This window comes from the organism of the source record quoted next, unplaced genomic scaffold (genome assembly GCF_019419815.1).
Source record: "Pyrus x bretschneideri cultivar Hongxiangsu unplaced genomic scaffold, Pyrus_bretschneideri_v1 Contig19, whole genome shotgun sequence".
Taxonomy (NCBI): Eukaryota; Viridiplantae; Streptophyta; class Magnoliopsida; order Rosales; family Rosaceae; genus Pyrus; species Pyrus x bretschneideri.
The window spans coordinates 2627154-2650321 of NW_025999490.1; the positions used below are offsets into that span (position 1 = coordinate 2627154).

The window sequence follows — 23168 nt, forward strand, 5'->3', positions numbered from 1 at the left end:
CAGCAAAGATTCTCCTTACTCTATTCTGGATGGACAACATGACAAAACCGAGATTTTTCAGTGTGAGTAGAGCACATGGTGATACATCACATGCTATTCTAAAATTGGTCAGATAATTATGTAAAAAATTAACAACTTAAAAAATAAAATTTTTCTCTATTTTTATATTAACACACTTTTCGCACAATAAAAACTTTCTAACTAGATCAGCCCAGTTTTTTATTGCCTGGTTATCTTATTGATCTTTTAAATATGATTTGCCTTTTCTTTTTTTTTTATCACAAAATATGATACTTTTAGCGAGTGATTTTCAATTAAGGGTGGTTTGACATCGTGATTAGACCATTTTACGATCGTTAATTAAGGGTGGTTTGACAGCATGATTAGACCTTTTTACGGTCGTTTGATAACAATTATGTTTTTAATTTTTAGTTTGAAAAGTGCTAGCAACATTTGCTCTAACCTTCACATTTAAACTTTATCACTTAAATAAATGATATGTGACATTTTTTTCACACAAAAAATAAGTTTATGTATATTTTCTATTTAATTTCTAGAAAAAAAAAACATTAAAGTTCTAGTGGGAAAAAAATATATATATCACAACTCACTTCAAGACCTTAGGTACAGAGACATGCTAAGGGGGACTCTATAGACTCTCTCTTACCTCACAGATTAACGTCAATTCCCATGACAACATTATAAAATATTGCGCTATAAATATGAATGACAAAGAATGCATGAAAAGTCCAACTTTAGAAGAGACTTCTTACCTGTTTCTCGTAAAAAAGTAAGACACCACAAATGCCAATTACCTTTGCCTATACGATATACCCCAACGGAGGATTTAAACACTTTCCAAAAGTGATACAAATTTACATCTCTTTATTTTTATATATATTGTCACCATAAAATGTAGTTGTATTTGGATACAAACCCTAACAAGTACATAACGCATTCTGAATGACAGGGTCACTACAAGGATATAACCCCAAGTGCTGCTTATAAGTTACAACAACAAACACGTGACAACGTTCACCCAAAAATTTGAAGAGAGAAACAGAATATAGCTATAAAACCCCATCAACATGTTCGCCCGAGGCCCGAGGAAGTCAATCATCTAGATGGCACAACACCGGTACCAGCACCAGCACCAGCACCAGCACCTGCGCCAGCGCCAGCGCCAGCACCAGCACCTGCACCTGCACCTGCACCAGCACCTGCACCAGCACCAGCACCAGCACCAGCACCAGCACCAGCACCAGCACCAGCACCTGCACTTGCACCTGCACCTGAGGGAGAAAAGAAGTGTCCGAGGGTTTCACTTTAAAAGGGATTGTTGGGGAAGACAGGAAGATATGCTCTGTGAATAATCTTAGAATTTAGACAGATTAGAAGGTGATGCTTACCGCCATCTGCTTCCTTCCTTGATTCATCTGCTGATTTCCAGACTATATCCTTCAGCCCCGTCGACAGGTTTTTGTAGAACTGTAAATACAAGACAATCGAGTATATATATGCAAAGGACAAAAATTCGCAACACAGCACACATAATGGTGCAAGATATGTGCAATTTCAAAAGTTGTGTGATTGCCCAAGCTGCAGCTAGATATGCAATAACCCTAATGCTGCAAGGGATTAATAACACGTCCAATCCATTAGGGACACTCTTCTGTGGTGTAGTTATCCTTAATTTCTCTTAATTAGATGAATATGAAATACTTATTAGATCAATTAGTGCATCAACGTTAACATACATTGTGAAATTCCAGAGTGTCTCCTCCGGACTTGCGAACCTCAACCATGTAGAGTGAGGGGGCCACCTCAAAAATCTGGAAGAAAGTCATTTTGTAATATCCATTGTCAAAGGGAATGTCAAATGAACAGAAGAAGAAAATTTGAAAGAAAAAAAAAAAGTGAAAGCCTAACAAAAAATGAAAATGAAAGAGGCGAACCTCTGTTGCAACGGATAAATGGCCTTTACGTCCAGTTTTTTCACCTTGCAGCTTCAACTGAGATATAAATAATGGCATGGAGATGTGTCACATAGCGACGCATTTTCCCCAGCTTTAAAGTCTACTTTCCCCAGTAAAATAGAGAAAGAAAATCGAAATGCAAGAGAATAGCCATTTACCTTGAAGTTATTTTTCTTTACACCAAATCCCAAAGGTGCCGCAGCTTCCTCAATTTTAGAAATGATCTCATTAGCAGGACGTTTGGATGTGAACCTTGTTTCTCGTTTAACAAGATCCTGGTTTGTTAAAGAAATGTCAGTTGTTTCCTTAAACTATATGTTTATGAATAAACCAAAAAACCAGAACTAGAGAGGAAAGGTTAAGACTTGCCAGTTAAGCAAAGAAAAACAACAGCATGATATAGAACAATCACAATTTTACGTTTGTTTTTCAAATTTAACCATACCATGTGTTTCTCAAAGAGACTACTGAGATTCAGGCCCTCGGATGTAGAAATAAGCTCAAAGGCATTCATTGTGACAGGCGCCACATTCCGCTCTTCTCGCCTCTCCACTACAAGGTTCTGAGAATCCTGTGCTTGGGAAGAATAGAGTACAAAGTCAAGCCCTGGCATCATGAACCAAGATAAATCTTAATACATAATGTCTCGCCCTTACCCCTGATTCATTGAATATAGAATCCACATCATCAAGACTGACATCAACTTGTTCAAAGCTAGGTGGCTTATATCCCTTCTTAAACCACTCATTCTCAATGACCTCAGCAATTGTAATTCTCTGTTGCATGAAATTAGCTTGTGCAGTAAATGCAAGACATAAATAATAGCGAAAGGAATTGAAACGCCTGGAAAACGGACAAATTTAATTTATATAGTAAAAAAAGGACAGGAGACCGGGACATACTGTCACGGGGTTAGGATCCAAGATTCTCTTGATTAGCTTCTTTGCACTCGAGGAGAACCATGGAGGACTTTTGAACTCGGCCTTAAATATCTGGTGGTCACATAAAAAAGATGGATGTAATCATGTAAAACATGAATAACAGAGACATGATTGATCAAATCTGGTGATGAGAAAAGAGAGAGATTCACCTTTTTGTATAATGACATGAGGTTGGAATCTTCAAAAGGCAAATACCCAGCCATTAAGACGAAAAGAATCACACCGCAAGACCATAAATCTGCTTTCGCTCCATCATACCCTTTGTTTTTTATTACCTAGGAAAAAAAAAGTATCATTAAGTGGAACACGGTAATAAGATAAGAAGAATAGTTAGTTTAACAAAAAAGTTTATACACCTCAGGGGCAACGTAATTTGGTGTTCCACATGTTGTGTGAAGCAATCCATCTTCCTGAATGAAAGAAATAAGATAATGACTCATACATTCAGTATTGCTAAAAGAAGCTGTCCAGTCCTGACTATCAAATTTTGAATGGTTACACGAAAGCGTAATACTCACTCGCACTTGCTGAGGTAGAGCACTCAGTCCAAAATCTGAAACCTTAAGAGTCCCGCTAACATCTAGCAGCAAATTCTCTGGCTGCAAAAAATTGACAACCGCAAGAACAGTTTAGTCTTACATTATAATATAGATGCATCAAAGGGGGCAACGAAAGATCTGAGCTCCCTACAAACTACAGATCCGAACTTATTACGCTAAAATAACAATAGCTATATATTTACATATATAGATACAACAAATGGGGCAACGATAATTCAAACCTTTAGGTCCCTATGAAAAACACCTCTGCTATGACAGTAATCAACAGCATTTATAAGCTGCTGAAATACTTTCTTGCTTCATCTTCTTTCAATCTTCCTTTACTTGCCTAACAATAGAACATGGCAAGAGGATTCTGATTATATATATCATCAGAAGTAAAAAGAATGTCCAGCAAATCAATTGAATAAGCACCATCTTACAATTTTGTCAAATAGTTCTCCACCAGTCACGAATTCCAAAACAATGTATATTTTCGTCTTGCTAGCCATCACCTACACCAAAAATGCATCCAGAAGTAGTTTGTAAGTACCAAACAAATCACGGTTTTAAAACTCTGCCTGCACCACGCACCAACAATATTGACAGTGGACATTGTACTATTGCCATGCCACCAACCAAAAAGCAAAACAAGAAATGGAAACAAATCCAACTGCCATGACCACCACCTCATCGTAAAATTTTGTTCTCATAACGATTAAACACATGTAATTCATCTTCGGTAGTGAGTGAAAAACATAAAACGTACAAAAAACAATAATGACCAGATTTGACTAACCTCATACATGCGAATGACATTCGGATGTCTAATTAATTTCATTGTTGATATTTCTCGTTTGATCTGCAAAAGGAGAGGAAATGACAGCAATTCATATTAATTTTACAAACCAGGGTGATGCTTGTGCCCTAAAACAAAAATGATTGTGAAAAATGATCATTTCCTTATTTTAATTTGACAAGTAAGTATGGATGTTAAAGAAACTGGCAAGGCAGGTGAGGGTGACGAGCGTATCCATCAAGTTAGACCATGTGATCAGCTTGTTTCTTTTCAGTTGAAAGTAATCTCTTGACCTTTAACATTCTAGCGGGTACATAACATCTACTAACAGGGTATGCCAATAGCAAATTATGTCTATTCAATTCTGATGTCCGTCAAGGTTAGTTCGATTCTGATAATATCCTATGCAAATTGTCGAACTTAAACTCAAACATGTTTACAGAAAACCATAATTTCCGTAATCTTGCTTTGCTTGTGTAACTGATGATATCAAAAACAAAACAAGAACCCTCATAAATTTCTTCAGAGTCAAGAAAGTCAATAAATTTCTTCAGAGTCAGAAAGTCAATAAAAGAGTAGCAATCAAACAGTAAAATGCTTAGGTCATCAAACGATAAACCCTACCCGCTCTTTTCAAAGTTGACTTTTTATCCCTACAACTTTACGTAAACAATAAACAATAAAACATTTTCATTTTCCGTGGTTCTTCCCAACTTTCTCACCAACCAAACAACGGGCCATCCAATATTTCCAGAGAATAACTCAATTAACATGCAAGCGAAACGCGAAATAAAATACATAATGATTAAACTAATAAAATTTGACAAAAATTCAAACCTGGCCGATCATCTTGTGCTTGAGGACCTTCTCCTTGTCGAGAATTTTGATCGCGAAGTTCTCCCCTGTCTCGACGTTGCGAGCGAACTTGACCTTGGCGAAATTGCCCTCCCCGAGAGTCCGCCCCAGCTCGTACCGCCCGACTCGCGTCCTGCTTCCGGTGTTCGACCTCGACGCCATCTCCAACCTCTCTCTCTCCCTCTCCTCTCCCTTCCCTCTCTAGAATCTTCCAAATTTTCTCTCTCAAAATTCCACTTCCAATACCTCTCTCTCTCTCTCTCTCTCTCTCTCTCTCTCTCTCTCTAATTTCTCTCTCTAAAACTACCTCTTCTTCTTGCAGGGCTGCCAAACCTGAGACTTCGTCACGCTCATTCTTCCTGAATTTGAATCCCAAAAAAGCACGAAACCCTTAATCTGCAGAGACAGCCGAATCCCGGAGACGCGATTTGGAGGTTCAAATAGGGAAAGAAGACGGAGATTTGGAGGTAAAAGCGAAAGAAAAGGTTAAAAAAACGTTGACCGTCCGATCCGACAAGAAACCCATCAATTCGGATTTCCTAATTATACAGAAGATCGAACGGATTGCGACGACGATGATGCTGCATGCAGAAAAACCGAAAGCTTTTGTTTTGGAGCGAAACAAATCAGAGATCTCCAGGAGATTGAATCTTTTTTCGTGGGGGAGTGGGGGGGGGGGGGTGGATTTTTGCTTTTGTGCTTTTTTGGGTGAGAAATTGGAAATAATTAACTGAAAAAACCGATATGATTGGCGGGACACGTCACACGCTGGACGGCTCGTTTCTATACGAGGAAGGTCAAGTACGAGGATATATATTTAAAAATACTTTTTCCACCTCGGAAGTTGGGATCCGGTGTTTTGCATGAAAAGGTCTTGAGTGCGGCCACAGCTGCGATTACTTTTAAAACTAGCATTTATTTACATATTTTGTGTCTATGAACATATTTTTTTTTTAAATTGGAAGGAGAGAGGGAGAGAGAGAATGTAGAAGAGAGTGGGAGGCTTTTGTTTTTTATTTTTTTTTAATTTTAAATATTGGAGATATTTTTTAAAATTATCTGTAGGTGAGGTTTTAATAAAAACAGTAAATTTTGAACATATGAAATTACATTATTACTCATCATTTTTTTTGTGTGATAGAAGACTAAATAGTATTTTCACTTTCTTTTTATTGACAAAAATAATTTCATTAATGTAATTTTAGATAAAGCAGCTTTTGGTTGTAACTATTTCTACGTTCATGGTATTTTTTTAATAAATTATTATTGTCGTTTTAAAATTTTTAACTTGAATTTCAATTTTTTATATTTAAAAAAAAATACACGCAGAATAAAATTTAAAGTATCAATTTTATTTTATATTATATTTGACATTTATGATTTTAAAGTAGTTTCAATGCGCGTGTTCTTTAGTAGCTTAATTTTATTATTATTATTTTTGTTCTTCGAGAGGAGTAGCTTGATATTCAAGCAAATGACGTGTGGATTAAGTTTAAAATTATAGTAAACAAGTGAATAAATAATGTAACTACAAATATAATTTAATTAACAAATAAACAAAACTGAAAACTGTGGACTATTTTGGTTGATTTGTTTCTCATACTAAATTATAAGCGTAATATGTAAAGTAGCAAAAATATCTAAACAAATTATATTTTTAATGTCCATTTATTCCACAATTTTCAGTTTGTAAGCATGTATGTTTGCAAATCGTCAACAAGAAAATGTGTTTTTCACTAAAAAGGTAATAAGATATGTTTTTAATGTCCATATATTATGTGGATAGGCTAAAGTACGATAGTACCACATGCAGTACCAAATTGCATAAAAACAAGTGCTATCAATGTGTGATGGATTAACTACTATATTCTAAAAAAATTTAAAAAAAAAAAGGAAAAAGAAAAGACACAGGCATCTTTTGCGTTTAAGGAAGGTGGCCTTGATAGTTGGAATGAGTTTGAACCAGAGTGATGGTTTAACACTATGACATTTGATGTAAACATTTGAATTTGAATTTAATCAAAGTTTCTATTGTTTTGAAAAATAAAAAAATTAAAAACAAAAATTCAAAGACCAAATTTGATATATGGACTTATGGGCCGGTTAAAACACAACCGCAAACTTTCATCCATTTTGTAAATGCAATATCTTGGGCCTTGGGGTTGGGCTTGGTTCAAGCTCAATGTCAAATCCATTTTCATCCCTGCCCTATTTTGTATTGACTAATAAGTCCCTGTCACTGAAACTTGTTTCTAAAACCCTAGTGGAAGCCGTTGAAGCTTGAAGCTAGGGTTTTAGTAACCAGAACCTGGTCTCTTTTTTTTTCTTCAGATTTTAACCGAAGCTTCAAAATTTGTTCATAATTTAGGAAAATGGGCGCCGAAGAAGAAGATAATCAGAAGAGCATACCAGTTCTGCCATGGATGCGAAGCCCAATCGATGTCAGTGCCGTCCACGAATGCCCTCTCCTCTCTCCTCCCCTGCATTGATCCCAGGTAAAAATACCAACCCGATTCACCAAAACTCTCTGAGAAACTTACCCACAATTCAAAATGCTAACTTTCTTGTTCTGCTTTGTGTTATGGACAAACCCAATTCACTATTTTTTGTTTTACTGTGAATTAGGTTGAAGGTGGCGTTGGAGAAGATGGGAATCTCTTCACTTTTCCCAGTTCAGCTTGCAGTTTGGCAGGAGACTGTTGGCCCGGGAGGTTTCGAGCGCGATTTGTGTGTTAATTCTCCAACTGGAAGTGGGAAGACTTTAGCTTATGCATTGCCAATTGTACAAATGCTGTCGACGCGCTCTGTGAAATGTCTTCGTGCGCTCGTGGTGCTGCCGACTCGGGATTTAGCATTGCAGGTTTCATTGACTTCCTATGCTTACTTCTTTTTTATCATGTCAATCTGTCTTAAGTGAATGAATTGTTTAAAAGTGATGCTATGGAAACTTTATGTGGATTTTGGGTGAAATATTAACTAAATTCGCAATTTTCATCTGCCGCTGGGTCAGGTGAAAGAGGTTTTTGCTGCAATTGCACCTGCAGTGGGGTTATCTGTTGGTCTTGCAGTTGGCCAATCTTCTATAGCTGATGAAATTTCAGAGCTTATCAATAGGCCTAAGCTTGAACTGGGTGTTAGATTTGACCCTGATGATGTTTTGCCCGAGTTACGAAGTTCTGTGGACATATTGGTGGCTACCCCAGGAAGGCTAATGGACCATATAAATAACACTAAAGGATTTACACTTGAGCATCTCTGTTATCTTGTAAGTGGCAGATTTGGTACTTCAATTTTCATCCATGTGTTGTGATACTGGAATTATAGAAGCAACATGCACTACAGTATATCTTTTTGCAAACTGGAAAACTTGATGATGCATGTTAAATTTCAAAATCGGTTTCAGAGTTTTGCGTCTGATGCGAGTTGAAACAATTTTTTATTCTGGTAGTCACTAATATGGCAAAGCATATGATGATTTATAGGTTGTTGATGAAACAGATCGATTGCTAAGGGAGGCATACCAGTCTTGGCTACCCACTGTGCTTCAAATCACTCGCCCTGACGATGAAAGTTTCCTTCCCTGTGCTCAAAATTTTCTACCTTCCCCATTTGGTTCCTTAAAAACCATAAGGAGATCGTGAGTTCTATGTCCATTTTCTCTTCCTCTGTCAATTTTTTTTTTTCAGATCATTGTCATGACACAGAATGAGCAATATTAATTCCTCTTGTCATTTTGAAATAGAACTACATTTTATTTTTCCCACATCACTACCATTCTCGTTTTCTAACGTACTTTTCAAACAAGGTTTTATATTCTTGTCTTAGTTTATGAGAGTGCAATAGGTTAATACCATGTTATCACTGCCACTGATTATCAAATGCTGGCTTTCGAATTTTTAGGATTCTTGGCACATACAACCAGCCTATTTCATGGGTTTGCCGGCTAGGGTTATAATTCTTACTTGCAGAAACTGAAACTCATATTCTGGCCACTACTAAAACTTGACTCTACCTGCAAGGGGATCTTGAATACTGATGGAAATGATAACTTGTGTTTAGTTAAAAATTTAAAGCATGATATATGCCTTGCTTTTGAATGTTATCTCAAATTTGTTTCAGTGGTCTTGAGAGGGGGTTTAAGGGTAAATCTTACCCCAGGCTTGTGAAGATGGTTCTGTCAGCCACGCTAACCCAGGATCCAAGCAAACTTGCTCAGCTAGATCTGCATCATCCTTTGTTCTTGACAACTGGACAAAAGCGTTATCAGCTTCCAGAAAAGTTACAGTCCTACAAACTGGTATTCTATCTGCACTCTATTGGTAAACACATGAGATTGGCTCTGTTTCTTTTTTATACATAAGGGAGACTTGTTAAGCTCATATTATGCATACTTTCTTGTTTGCCTTGCAAGTGTGGGATGATGGCGACGCTAGATTCATTTAGTCCCTTGGTAGCATAAATAAAGTGAAAAATCTGTGTATTATGTTTTGATAAATTTTTAATATTTTGATGTCTAAGGGGAACACTGTGTCTCTCCTAAATTTTTATTCCGTCTTATTTACAGTTATGCGAATCAAAATACAAGCCATTATATTTGGTTGGGCTCCTACAAAGTTTAGGAGCAGAGAAGTGCCTTGTTTTCACATCCTCTGTGGAGTCAACTCATCGTCTATGCACCTTATTGAACTCTTTTGATCATCTGCCTTTCAAGATTAAGGAGTATTCAAGCCTTCAACGTCAATCTGTTCGAAGGTAATTTCTGGGATATTTATATAAATTGAAGGGATAAAATTTTGAATTTGTGATTTACTTATGGCAGCAAGACATTGAAGGCATTTCGGAAAGGGGAGATTCAAGTACTCGTTTCATCTGATGCAATGACTCGTGGAATGGATGTTGAAGGGGTGAGGAATGTCATTAATTATGATATGCCTCCATACATAAAGACATACATACACCGTGCAGGTCGGACAGCAAGAGCAGGCCAAAATGGTTGTTGCTTCACACTGTTGCGTAAAGAAGAGGTATGTATTGTCTTGTTAGTCTCCACCCCAACGTGCATTTCAGATCAAGATTATGTGGAATAGAAATATTGTTACCCTATACCCATGTTTTTCTTTTTTCTCTTATTTTAGTATTTCCATCTTTCTTCTACGCCCTGGTGCAACTTAAATGGGCTGGTAAGTATCAATTCGTTATGAGCTTGTCATGTAAAGTAGATATTTTCTTTAAGTTTGGAACAAATTTATTTATCCGCTGAGGTCTATCCGAAAACTGGGATTATTATTTACCTTGGTTTTGCCCGTGTGAATAATCAGTTTCCCAATGAACAGATATATTTTAGCTTTCATTTATATCGGGCTTGAGCTCAAATAAGCAAAATCATCAAGGGACAACCTGCTCAGAGTTTGGGTTTGTTTGGCTCACTTTGCAGTGCTTTTGAGTCCTATTACTTGATCGAATATCTTAACTCATGAAAATTACTCGCTGATCTTGCTCATCAGCACATGGTTGGAATGAAAGTCATTTACGTGTTAATTATCATTCATTGTTCAGATTAAGCTACACTCACATCATTTACTTTAACTATCGATTATAAGTTGGGATATTTGCAATTTTCTCCTTTCGTTGCAGGTTAAGCGTTTCAACAAGCTATTACGCAAAGCTGAGAATAACTCTTGCTCTAAATACTCTGTTCCTTCTAGTTACATTGAACCACTCCACTCTATCTATGAATCTGGTAATTGCTTTGCTTATTTGTCATGTCAATAAAGATTAATGTTCACTCTGATGGCTTCCACCATTACGATGTTTGGCCTCCATCGAATTTACATGTTATCTCTAGCGGTTTTAAGCTTACACCAGCTAGATGTAGTCGAATGACTTTAGATGCTTAAACCAACAATGCTCCTTATCATATCTTTTCTTTTCTCAATGTGACAGCACTGGAGAAATTGAAAGAGACTGTTGAAATGGAAACATCCCGGAAGAGAAAGCGGTGAAAGGAAACAAAACAGAGCAGCCGCGAAAAGAGAGTAATTACTGAAGCAAGTTCCGCGTAAGAGTTAAGGTTTGTGGAGGGGTAAATGTGAAGGTGAACTCCCCTCAGTGTACATGCTTCATAGTTGGTGTAACAATTAGTATGTTAGCAACCATTTATAAACTTTTTACCACCAAAGCATTTTGCTACCTTCTTAGACGTAAATGGTTGGCTCAGATGATCTAGCAGCAGGACCTTGCAGGCGATCGGACGTTTAGTTTGATACAGAGCTCAGGTCGAGGTCGTATCGCAAGAAGACATTAATCTGTATACCGTTGAACTAGCTCATGTTCTTAAAACTTCAGTGACCAAACAATCTGATAGATTACGTCACAACTATCATAGATACGAATACGACAATAATGGAATTAAGCTTAAGATATATTCACAAACTATTATTACTGTCGCATCATTTGGTGTACGAAAATTGAAATATTCTTCGTAATACTATATCGCATTAAAATCCATATTTATACGATCTCTAATTTTCATTAATGTAATGTTTGTTATAATATAAAGAGTATCGATTTATCAGATCTCTCTTACTGCTGTTTGAAGGGTTCTTGTTTTTGTGATAAAGAATATATATGCGACTGCTATCAGGCTACGATATTTTTCTGTTTTAACATATATAGCCATCCTATATAAAAAACACACACACATATATAGCCATATCTCCTTAATTATAAAGAATATGCAATTGCTAGGATTCAAGTTTGATAATCCGATTATAAATGGATCTATATAAATCAAGGCTAATTCAGTCTGACTTGATATAGTTATGACTTAATATAACATATTATTTGATTTTTATATGCTTATTGTTAGATTCCACATCATCTATGGGAGAGAATCTTATATGCCTTATATGTGCATGCTTACTTCCATATAGCACGAGGCTTTTTAGGAGCTCACCGGCTTCGAGTTCCATGGGAACTCCGAAGTTAAGTTAGTTCGCGCGAGAGCAATCCTAGGATGGGTGACCCACTGGGAAGTTCTAGTCTGAGTTCTCAGAAACAAAAAAACGTAAGGGTGTGGTAGTCGAGCCCAGAATGTGGTAGGGGCCCGGACCGGGATGTGACACTTATGTTTTTCTATAGTGGTAGTTTAAAATTGGAAAAATGTACACCTCTACGCACTTTTCTTATTATTCAACATGAAACTTTTAATTTTCGACAAAAAAAAAAAAAAAAAAAAATGAAACTTTTAATTAAAATCGAAAAATATAATAAGAATGAGGTCGCTAATTAATGATATTTTGATATTTTCTAGGTTTTAAATTAACTTCGATCTATCCAAATCCGATGTCCATCAGATCTGAATCAATAAATAAGATTTAATGATCTGGATAGGATTCAAATCCGTTAATATGATTTTAAACGAATCCACATATGGATCAAGGGTAATCCAATCCGAACCCGACTCATTTACATCTAGTTTAAAATCTCTCAATCAAAATTGAACTTATGTCAGAAACTTGAGAATCAAAGGGTTGAAATGTATATCCCTTGTGTGTATTGAATCAAGAATTTTCTAAAACGAAAAACAGGCTTTTTTTTTCGTGAAACGATAGTAGATTGATAAACTTATAAAGGGTTACAAAAGCCAATTAAGGCAGTACAGAATCCATGACAAATCATGAAAACCCCTAACTGACGACCAAACCAAGAGAGCGCGGAGAGCCATAGCTTACAGCAAGAAGAGGAGAGCATACATGCAGGAAATGAACACATTAGCCGCTACAAAACAGCCGCGATCATCACGAACAACTCCGCCGTGGCTGCCTAATTTCCTTTCCGCATCCCACGCACCATCGACATTCAATTTCAGTTTGCCGGATGGAGGTGAAACAGGCATTGAAAGTATTGAATCAAGAACTTCTCGTTCAGCATTCGCACTCTGTGCCAAACACACATTACTGAATTTTCAGTATGGCTCAACATCTCAGATGGTGCAGGTTGAGCCGCTCATATGATCTATATACATTGAGTTCCGGATCTTTGAACAATTTGTGACAATGGTCACGAGTACTAGTGCCTATTGATGGTAAAAGACACGAATCTCGTTCATGCTTCAGCCCAGTTTTTGTGTAGTGATGGCTACATTAACATTACATGGAATTGCAATGTGATCATGTGAAGCTTTCAAAAATTGCAGCAAGAAGTTACGCACCAGATATTCCAAACCAAATCAAGACATTGACTCAATAATTTATATTTTTGAAGCGAAACCAAATCCAAGAAATCGAAGGTATCTTTGAAGCATGAAAGGGCTGGGGAGCTTTTCTATCCGGGCTTGTCTCTCCCATTGCTCGGATGGGGACAATAGTGGTTTGCTTGAAAGGATACCTATCGACAATTTGAGCCCTGGTGTGTGGTTTTGCTCGTTTTATTTTCTAATCAATCGGGCAATTTTAAATTATAAACTTTTTCTTCCAAAAATGAAAGCACTAAATAAATAATTGCAAATTTACAAACAAGATTCGGAAGTTTGGAATCGAAGGGACATTTTGGTCAATCATCGGACATAAATCGAAATGCAATAAGATCAGACGAAAGTAGGATTTTTGGCATGCATTTGGTGGATTTTTTTCAGATACTTATTTCTATGTACATAGAGATACCTTTATATATCTATCTAAACCTACCCACATTTAAGCCTACAAATACAATGCTACGAGAGTGACAATAGTACGTATAGAGTTATTTGTAAAATGGTTAAAATCATTGTGGCTTGTCGGTGTTTTTATTATTTTTGTTTTTCTTGGTTCATGTAATGAATCTCCCTACATCCAACTTCAAGTAATCTATGCATACCAATAGGTTGAACTAGCTCACCGATCATATGATCTCCAATTTTCATTTATGTCTGTAGCTACTAGTATGATGTCTATGAGACCCATAGATAAACAGTTCTGCAACTCGGTGATAGAAAATGTGACGTGCACAGCTGCAGGAACGGATTAAGCGTGTGTTGATGCATGTGTAGGCAAATACAATGGGTTATCCGAACCGATATGCGAAGATATCCTTGGCGAGTCGAGTGCATTATCTTGCATATGCAGACATCATCCATGCTAGATAGGTGCTCATGTCCTCTCTTGTGTGTTATCTTCGTGGATTATCAGTAACAAGGAAATAAAAGAATGTTTGTTATAATTATTGTAAGGAATATCAATTTATCAGACTGGTTGAAGAAAATTCAATTGCTACCAGGCTACGATACTTTTCTGTTTTAACATATATGGCCATACCTTTTAAGTTCGATCTATCGGTTGGGGGGAAGAAGGGCAAAGCTGTAGCAATATTTTCCAAGCCATGCATATATTAGTCCTCATATTTCCCAGAACTAATTAAGAGTAGCAAATAGATATGAAACATTGATTGATGGAAAAGCAATAGTTAGTGATTCTGTACTCTGTACAGCATAATATTGCCTCTCACTTTCCATATTATATATACATATATGTACATATATATATTTCCTCCATTCGCCTAATAGAAAAAGTTCCCTTCACAGTCTTTCATTAGCTCAACTGATTTGGTCATCTCACTAATTCTCCATGACCATGCATGCATGTTTGTTGAACCAAAAACAGAAAAAAAAAAAGGAGAATACATAAAATAGGGCCTAAAAAAGACGGCTGCAACTCAAATACTTCGTCACAAATTAACGCCTTCAAGGCTAGATAACGAGTTTCCCAGTTTATTTGCTTGGCTTCAAAGGCGTAGTCTTAGACTCTTAGTGTCCCAACACCAAGAAAGACCTACGAACTTTCCTGAGAAAGTACTTTGACTCGGCACCGGAGGCAGAAGCAGAAGCGAAACTTGGTGCCGACGATGACGATGAGGAGGAACGAGCAAACCTGTTGGATGATGATGAAGGGAGAGAATCATTTGCGGTATGAACATGTTCTCTCTCCTCCTCATTAATTGTATCCAACACCTTTGAAGTTCCTTGCCTCATCACACTCACAAATTGTGGCGGTGCAACTTCTGTGATGAACCTTGCTAGCCGCGCATTCGCCATTTTCTTCACTACAAGTTGAAGAAAACTAGTAACAATTGAGAATTTAGAAGCGATCAGGCAAGAGAAAAAAGAAGAAATCTGAGAGAGAAATGTACTTGAAGAAAAGGGTTTGCTTGTCAAACCGAGTATATGAACACAAACTTATATAGATGAAATTTGTTTGGGTTTATGGTAATTAAGCCGCGGGTCCTAGTCCAGGAATGTTAAATCATGTTTTAATAGCTAGTGCCGCCTCTTACTTTTAACATTGATTGCTAGGGCTGACGTGGGACACACTTATTGGTCGGTGTCTATCCTTGGGTGGAAGTCAGATATCCGCAAGAGATATGATTTTTGTTGGGAACGATGGCTTCCAAATTTGTACTTTTCCAGCCGCACTGGGAATAGCATGGCCATGCCACGTTTCAGTTTAGCTTGCTTGATCTAGGCGGTGATGCTGACAAAAACTTTCTCGAGAAAATCTTGTTCCAAGAAAATAATGGTTGGCTCAAATCCATTTGGGGATACATGTTAGGAAAATATCCCAATCACGGTTTACTAGCACGTGATACCTACCGTGTTTGTTAGGTTGACAATTACTAGGATAATTGGTTTAGTTAGCTCGTCAAATTATGTAACATCATGCTTTTAACACATGATTAATTAGTGATTTGAGAGTTGCACTAGCTCACACTTGCAAAGAAAATTTGAGAAACGTGTTTTACTTAGTCATTCGTTATGTTTTACTACTAATCTGTGTGTGCTCCAACAGCCAATCAATCGTCAGAAATGCTAGGTGAGGTAGACAATCTTTCTTTACATTAGAAGGATTGGCTTTGTTTGTTGGTGGGATAGATCTTTTCCAATTCTTTTATCATTAGTAAGAAGATTTGAGTTTGGAACTTTTTTCAACATTTATTTTTTGTAAATTAACTTTGAAAGTTTTGCTTTGAGTGAAACCCTAACTCTTGAATGTAGAAATTCTTGTACTCGACTATGGTTGGATGACATTGCTAATGGTTGATCTAGTGTTGGTGTGACTAACTAATTATATCATAGTTCTCAAATTTTTATTGCAAACGATGAGAGCTTGATTGATTGGTGCCTGCTTAGAGTGTGCTAGGTGTATACCGCCACGTCGAGACATCTTGAAAGTGAGCTCACCGCGGCTTGTTGAGGTTCCAAATGCCCAGCTTCTTAGAACCAGCAGGCGCGCCCTCGCAGTCAAAACTCTCCTCTCCAGTGGGACCAGTCGGGCCAGAAGCCTCGTTTCCTTCAACTAAAAAAAGCGATTCGGTCAGTAGGAAAGCCTTGGAGAAAATTGCAGAGCAAAAAGGCATACAGATGAACTTTTACATGGTCCTACAAATGCTAAAAAGTGCAAATTTGGACTAGAATGCTCAAAGAAGGGATCGATGCTGGATGGTTGCCCAAGCATAATCGGCCATATCATCATCTTCATTTATTCAACTTGATCGTCCATATATTGGTCAAAATTCATACATTATTCCTCTTCCATGCTTTATGAATTGCTTCTTATCCGTGGCATGAACAGTGTCAAATGGTCCACACTCATATTCTTGCCCTAACAATTTCCATGCTCTTTCCCCATCCGTCTGCATCTTATCAGACATTTAGGGCCTTTTCTGGTTCTTTCCAATTATTTTTTTTCTGGGCGTGGCATTTGCCTTTTTGATCGTGATAAAACAAAGGAATGATCGCCTAAGACGGCTTGAATAGTGAACACTGCATTGTATGCATAGTAGAAAGGTTTACTAGTGTACCTCAAACCCTGCCTTAATATGTCCGCCGCCGGATCAGTAACAGATCAACTAGTGCTGACCGATGATTATTTTATCTTAAGAATATGTTCGTGAAGTAATTTGATAATAATGATAAAGGGACCATATTATAGTTAACGATCCGTGATGTTCCAACACCAACATATCGTAATAAGACGTTGTTAGTCGCATAATGTGGTTCACTAATGCGGTCTAGAAATGCAGTGCATATATCTAGCTATTTGGATAACTTTTCTTCATAAATATAGTGGGTATGCACATATACAATATATTTAGTAACAATAACTATAGGGTGTTGTTATTGGCACTCCACAACACTCATTGTGCACTTCTCAAAGTGTATTTTTATTTTCAAATATAGAAAGTTTTGAATGAACAATGAGTTTTTCAGAAGTGAATATCTTATTGTATATATTGGATAACATGTTTTGTATAACATCCTATATTTCATCATCAATAACTAAGGGTGTAAATGAGCTCAAGTTACGTTCAAGCTCGATAAAAGCTTGCAAATGTATGCTCAAGCTCGGTTCAAGTGATTGTTTCAACCTCAAGTTAGGCTTGACACAACTCATTTAAAAACGAACACGAGCTTTTAGATGGCTTGGCTCAAATCGTTTTACAAAAGAGAGATTGAACTTATATTTAACTCAACTCAATGAAAACTAAAAACGAATAAAATGAAATAAAGATAAACATAACTTATTATAAGATATTCACTTCCAAACCTTATGCAAAACATATTTTTCTTTAAAATTACATCACACTTTTGGAAAGTTTCTCCAAAAAAACGATTGATGGACAGGTAATAAAAATAAATTAAGTAAAATTCATTAGCAAAAGCTTTAATTAACGATGAGCTAAGCTCGAACCAAATTAAACCTCAGTTGTATCATAAAAAGATATGATCGGGTTGTTCTCATGTTTTATGAGCCAAACATACATAAACTCAATCTCCGCTCATTTTTATAATTATTGTGAATAATTTGTTCAAGCTCAAATAATTTGACTTGTGAATCGAGATTAAACAAGCCGCGAACCAAATGTGAACCGTTCGAACTAATTTACAGTTGTATCAATAACACATAGCCACCGAATCCATCCATGAATGCCACAACTTGCATCGTTTGCTTTGTTCGAATGGAGCTGTCTTAATGCAAACTGAGGCTTAAGACGAAAATGAAATAATGGATTCCTAATTTAGTACATTAATATGATTTTTTTTCACAATAATATGAATTTAAGGATCACCCGATTAGATTTATGAGAATAAAACTTTTTTTGCCTTCTTTCTAATCAAGAATACGATGAATGATGGAAACTTTAAACATATACTAAAGGTATAATATGAGTTCTAATATAAAGTGAGGCCCAAGACATTCTTTGTTCGCCTTACCTCCGGCCGCCTCTGCTTACGCCTATCGACTGAGGTAGGTGTGCCGTGTGAAGCAGGGCACCAATAAATGCGAAAAGCTAAAATAAAGTTGTAGTTGGTACTGCATGTCAGTGGGTGAAAAAGCCTGTGTGATCGAGACCGTCAACAATCTGTCAGCCCCCCCCCCCCCCAAATTGTCAAATGATTCCAATGACTTATTTGCATAAAACTAAAAAGACTATGCAGACTGATTTGAGTATGTACGTAGCTCCAAGATTTCCATTCAATTCATAAAGTACTCATGCTCATCTCTTTACCAACAGATCGACGCGGTTTCTAAACTTGGCAGCAAAGCGTTCATCTGATTTTCAATCCCCCAAACCCTAATTCCATGCAATATATGATCAGTAAATGTTCCAAATTTTACAGAGGAAGATGCATGTGCATGTTACAGAATTACAGTCAATATGTAATGATTTTGACTAATCAGAGAAGAAAAAGGAACATGCATGCATGTGATGAATTTTACTCTTTACCTATCATAGCGTAATTAGAAGTTAAAAAACTTGTTTTCTCAAATAAAGTTGGAATGGTTGCTTAATATTTTGACAATTAATAAAATTTACTAGCGTTTCACAATAAATAAAAATAAAATTGTACTGAATAATTACCTTTGAGATCAGCTCATATGGGGCGGCGATAAGTCCTCACCAGCACGAGTCACGACCTTTAACTACAAATCCCGTACCAAAGCATATGTATAATAGTATTGAAGAAGGTATGTATAATGGTATTGAAGCAGGTTGTGTGCTAGCTATTTGTTTGCAGACAAGAAGAGCAACTTGCTTTCTATTTTCCACAAAACAAAACAAAAGGAAAAGGTGCAAGTTGAAAAGTTTCAACTTCAATATACAATATTCATTATGAAAAATTAGTTAATGCAAGTTGATAAAGTAATACTCCAGTTAATTCCAACCATCTCACCTATATAAACCGACAATGGCATTACAGAATCCACAACATATCCCTCCTTCTTCCTCTGCAATATCCATATACAAATCAAGCTTAGCCTATTGAGGTTCTAAATCCGGTCCAACCTACTTATAATTATAACAAAATGGCCAACACTACTGAAACTTCCTCATTGACCCCATTATCTGCAGTTGCACCTTCTCGCTTTCTTCCACTGCTTAAAAATTCTAGCAGGGTGCAAATCCAATCTTTGGAAACAATACACGAGGAAGAATCCGAAGGGGATAATATGATTGCTGATGAGATGTGTTCTCAGGTGCCTTCTTCACCGGCATCATCACTCTTGTCGGCGGCCTGCTTCTTTCAAGTGACGAAGTCATCGTACACTCGCCATACAATTGCATGCCAGTCCTGTGCTTAGAAAATAACTTAAATATATAATGACCCGTTAGCTAATTAATATTTCCTTTGAAGTATTTTGTTTGGTAATTTTGTTTCTAGATGGACTTAAGTCAAAGTGAATGCTTCCATTTATCCTTTCATTTCCTGGCTACAAGTCTTTTTCATTGTAAACTGTTTATGTTATCATGTATGCTCCTAGTTAAGCCTAATTAAATGAAAAATTAAGTAGTTTTAATTTTTAATCTTTTCTGTGCCCCTTTCCCAGCCTATTTTCTCTACGACTTTTGCCCATTGCCTTAATTCATTTTTTACTAATCTAGTAATTGATCGAGCCAACTCAACAAAAAGTGTAAGAAAAATGATCCACACTCATATTCTTGCCCTAACAATTTCCATGCTCTTTCCCCATCCGTCTGCATCTTATCAGACATTTAGGGCATTTTCTGGTTCTTTCCAATTATTTTTTTTCTCGGCGTGGCATTTGCCTTTTTGATCTTGATAAAACAAAGGAATGATGACCTAAGACGGCTGGAATAGTGAACACTGCATTGTATGCATAGTAGAAAGGTTTCCTAGTGTACCTCAAACCCTGCCTTAATTAATATGTCCGCCGCCGGATCAGTAACAGATCAACTTGTGCTGACCGATGATCATTATATCTTAAGAATATGTTCGTGAAGTAATTTGATAATAATGCTAAAGGGACCATATAATAGTTAACGATCCGTGATGTTCCAACACCAATTGATCGTAATAAGACATTATTAGTTGCATAATGTGGTTCACTAATGTGGTTTAGAAATGCAGTGCATCTATCTAGCTATTTGGATAGCTTTTCTTCATAAATATAGTAGGCATGCACATATACAATATATTTAGTTACAATAACTACAAGGTGTTGTTATTGGCACTCCACAACACTCATTGTGCACTCCTCAAACTGTATTTTTATTTTTAATTATAGAAAATTTGGAGTGAACAATGAGGCTTTCGAAAGTGAATATCTTATTGTATATATTGGACAACATGTTTTGTAATACATAACATCCTATATTGCATCATCAATAACTAAGGGTGTAAATGAGCTCAAGTTTTCAAGCTCGATAAAAGCTTGCAAATGTATGCTCAAGCTCGGTTCGAGTGATTGTTTCAACCTCAAGTTAGGCTTGACACAACTCATTTAAAACGAACACGAGCTTTTAGATGGCTTGGCTCAAATCGTTTTTCAAAAGAGAGATTGAACTTATATTTAACTCAACTCAATGAAAATTAAAACGAATAAAAGGAAATAAAGATAAACATAACTTATTATAAGATATTCACTTCCAAACCTTATGCAAAACATATTTTTCTTTAAAATTAGAGCACACTTTTGGAAACCTTCTCTAAAAAAACGATTGATGGGTAGGTAATCAAAATAAATTAAGTAAAATTCATTAGCAAAAGCTTTAATTAACGATGAGCTAAGCTCGAACCAAATTAAACCTCAATTGTATCATAAAAAGATATGATCGGGTTGTTCTCATGTTTTATGAGCCGAACATACATAAACTCAATCTCCGCTCATTTTTATAATGACTGAATAATTTGTTCAAGCTCAAATAATTTGACTTGTGAATCGAGATTAAACAAGCCGTGAACCGTTCGAACTAATTTACAGTTGTATCAATATACATAGCCACTGAGTCCATCCATGAATGCCACAATTTGCATCGTTTGCTTTGTTCGACTGGAGCCATCTCAATGTAAACTGAGGCCTAAGATGAAAATGAAATAATGGATTCCTAATTTAATACATTAATATGATTATTTTCACAACAAAATGAATTTGAGGTTCACCCGATTAGATTTATGAGAATTAAACTTTTTTTAAACATATAATAAGGATATAATATGAAGCCTAATTAAAGTTAGCCCAAGGCGAATGCCCTTGTTCGCCTTACCTCCCGCCGCCTCTGCGTAAGACGATCGACTGAGGTTGGTGTGCCGTGTGAAGCAGGGCACCACTAAATGCGAAAAGCTAAAATAAAGTTGTAGTTGGTGCTGCATGTCAGTCGGTGAAAAAGCCTGTGTGATCGAGACCGTCAACAATCTGTCAGCCCCCCCCCAAAAAATTGTCAAATGATTCCAATGACTTATTTGGATAAAACCAAAAAGACTATGAAGACTGATTTGAGCATGTACGTGTATGTACGTAGCTCCAGGATTTCCATTCAATTCATAAAGTACTCATGCTCATCTCTTTACCAACCGATCGACGCGGTTTCTAAACTTGGCAGCAAAGTGTTCATCTGATTTTTAATCCCCCAAACCCTAATTCCATGCAATATATGATCATTAAATGTTCCAAATTTTACAGAGGAAGATGCACGTGCATGTTACAGAATTACAGTCAATATGTAATGATTTTGACTAATCGGAGAAGAAAAATGAACATGTAGCATGTGATGAATTTTACTCTTTACCTGTCATAACGTAAGTAGAAGTTAAAAAACTTGTTATCTCCAATAAAGTCGGAATAGTTGCTTGACAATTAATAAAATTTATTAGCGTTTCAGAATATATAAAAATAAAGTTGTACTGAATAATTACCTCTGAGATCAGCTCATATAGGACGGTGATAGGTCCTCACCAGCACGAGTCATGACCTTTAACTACAAATCTCATACCAAAGCATATGTATAATGGTATTGAAGCAGGTATGTACAATGGTATTGAAGCAGGTTGCGTGCTAGCTACTTGTTTGCAGACAAGAAGAGCAACTTGCTTTCTATATTCCACAAAACAAAATAAAAGGAAAAGGTGCAAGTTGAAAAGTTTCAACTTCAATATACAATATTCAGTATCTAAAATTAGTTAATGCAAGTTGATAAAAGTAATACTCCAGTTAATTCCAACCACCTCACCTATATAAACCGACCATGGCATTACAGAATCCACAACAAATCCCTCCTTCTTCCTCTGCAATATCCATATACAAATCAAGCTTAGCCTATTGAGGTTCTAAATCCGGTCCAACCTACTTATAATTATAACAAAATGGCCAACACTACTGAAACTTCTCATTGACCCCATTATCTGCAGTTGCACCTTCTCGCTTTCTTCCACTGCTTAAAAATTCTAGCAGGGTGCAAATCCAAATATCTTTGGAAACAATATACGAGGAAGAATCCGAAGGGGATAATATGATTGCTGATGAGATGTGTTCTCAGGTGCCTTCTTCACCGGCATCATCACTCTTGTCGGCGGCCTGCTTCTTGCAAGTGACGAAGTCATCGTACACTCGCCATACAATTGCATGCCAGTCCTGTGCTTAGAAAAGAAGTTAAATATATAATGTCCCATTAGCTAATTAATTTTTCCTTTGAAGTGTTTTGTTTGGTTATTTTGTTTCTAGATGGAAGCTTAAGCCAAAGTGAACTGCTTCCATTTATCCTTTCATTCCTGGCTACAAGTCTT

General features: G+C 36.6%; 2 protein-coding genes across 2 annotated transcripts; one reads left to right on the forward strand and one right to left on the reverse strand.

Moving 5' to 3' along the window:
- Positions 1-865: 865 nt before the first annotated feature.
- LOC125476299 (CBL-interacting protein kinase 23-like) lies at positions 866-5807 on the reverse strand. Its single transcript, XM_048582167.1, is given in 16 exon segments — positions 866-1292; positions 1410-1488; positions 1758-1832; positions 1956-2012; positions 2135-2251; positions 2422-2547; positions 2633-2752; positions 2879-2968; positions 3067-3192; positions 3274-3327; positions 3436-3516; positions 3699-3760; positions 3763-3805; positions 3900-3971; positions 4256-4318; positions 5093-5807. Coding segments are annotated over 16 exon segments (1521 nt in total). The 5' UTR covers positions 5273-5807; the 3' UTR covers positions 866-1116.
- A 1565-nt stretch (positions 5808-7372) lies between these two features.
- On the forward strand, positions 7373-11288 carry LOC125476300 (DEAD-box ATP-dependent RNA helicase 1). The gene is given in 10 exon segments (XM_048582168.1): positions 7373-7578; positions 7580-7605; positions 7736-7970; positions 8121-8375; positions 8593-8747; positions 9230-9407; positions 9675-9862; positions 9930-10134; positions 10745-10850; positions 11054-11288. Coding segments are annotated over 10 exon segments (1503 nt in total). The 5' UTR covers positions 7373-7482; the 3' UTR covers positions 11113-11288.
- Positions 11289-23168: the final 11880 nt, after the last annotated feature.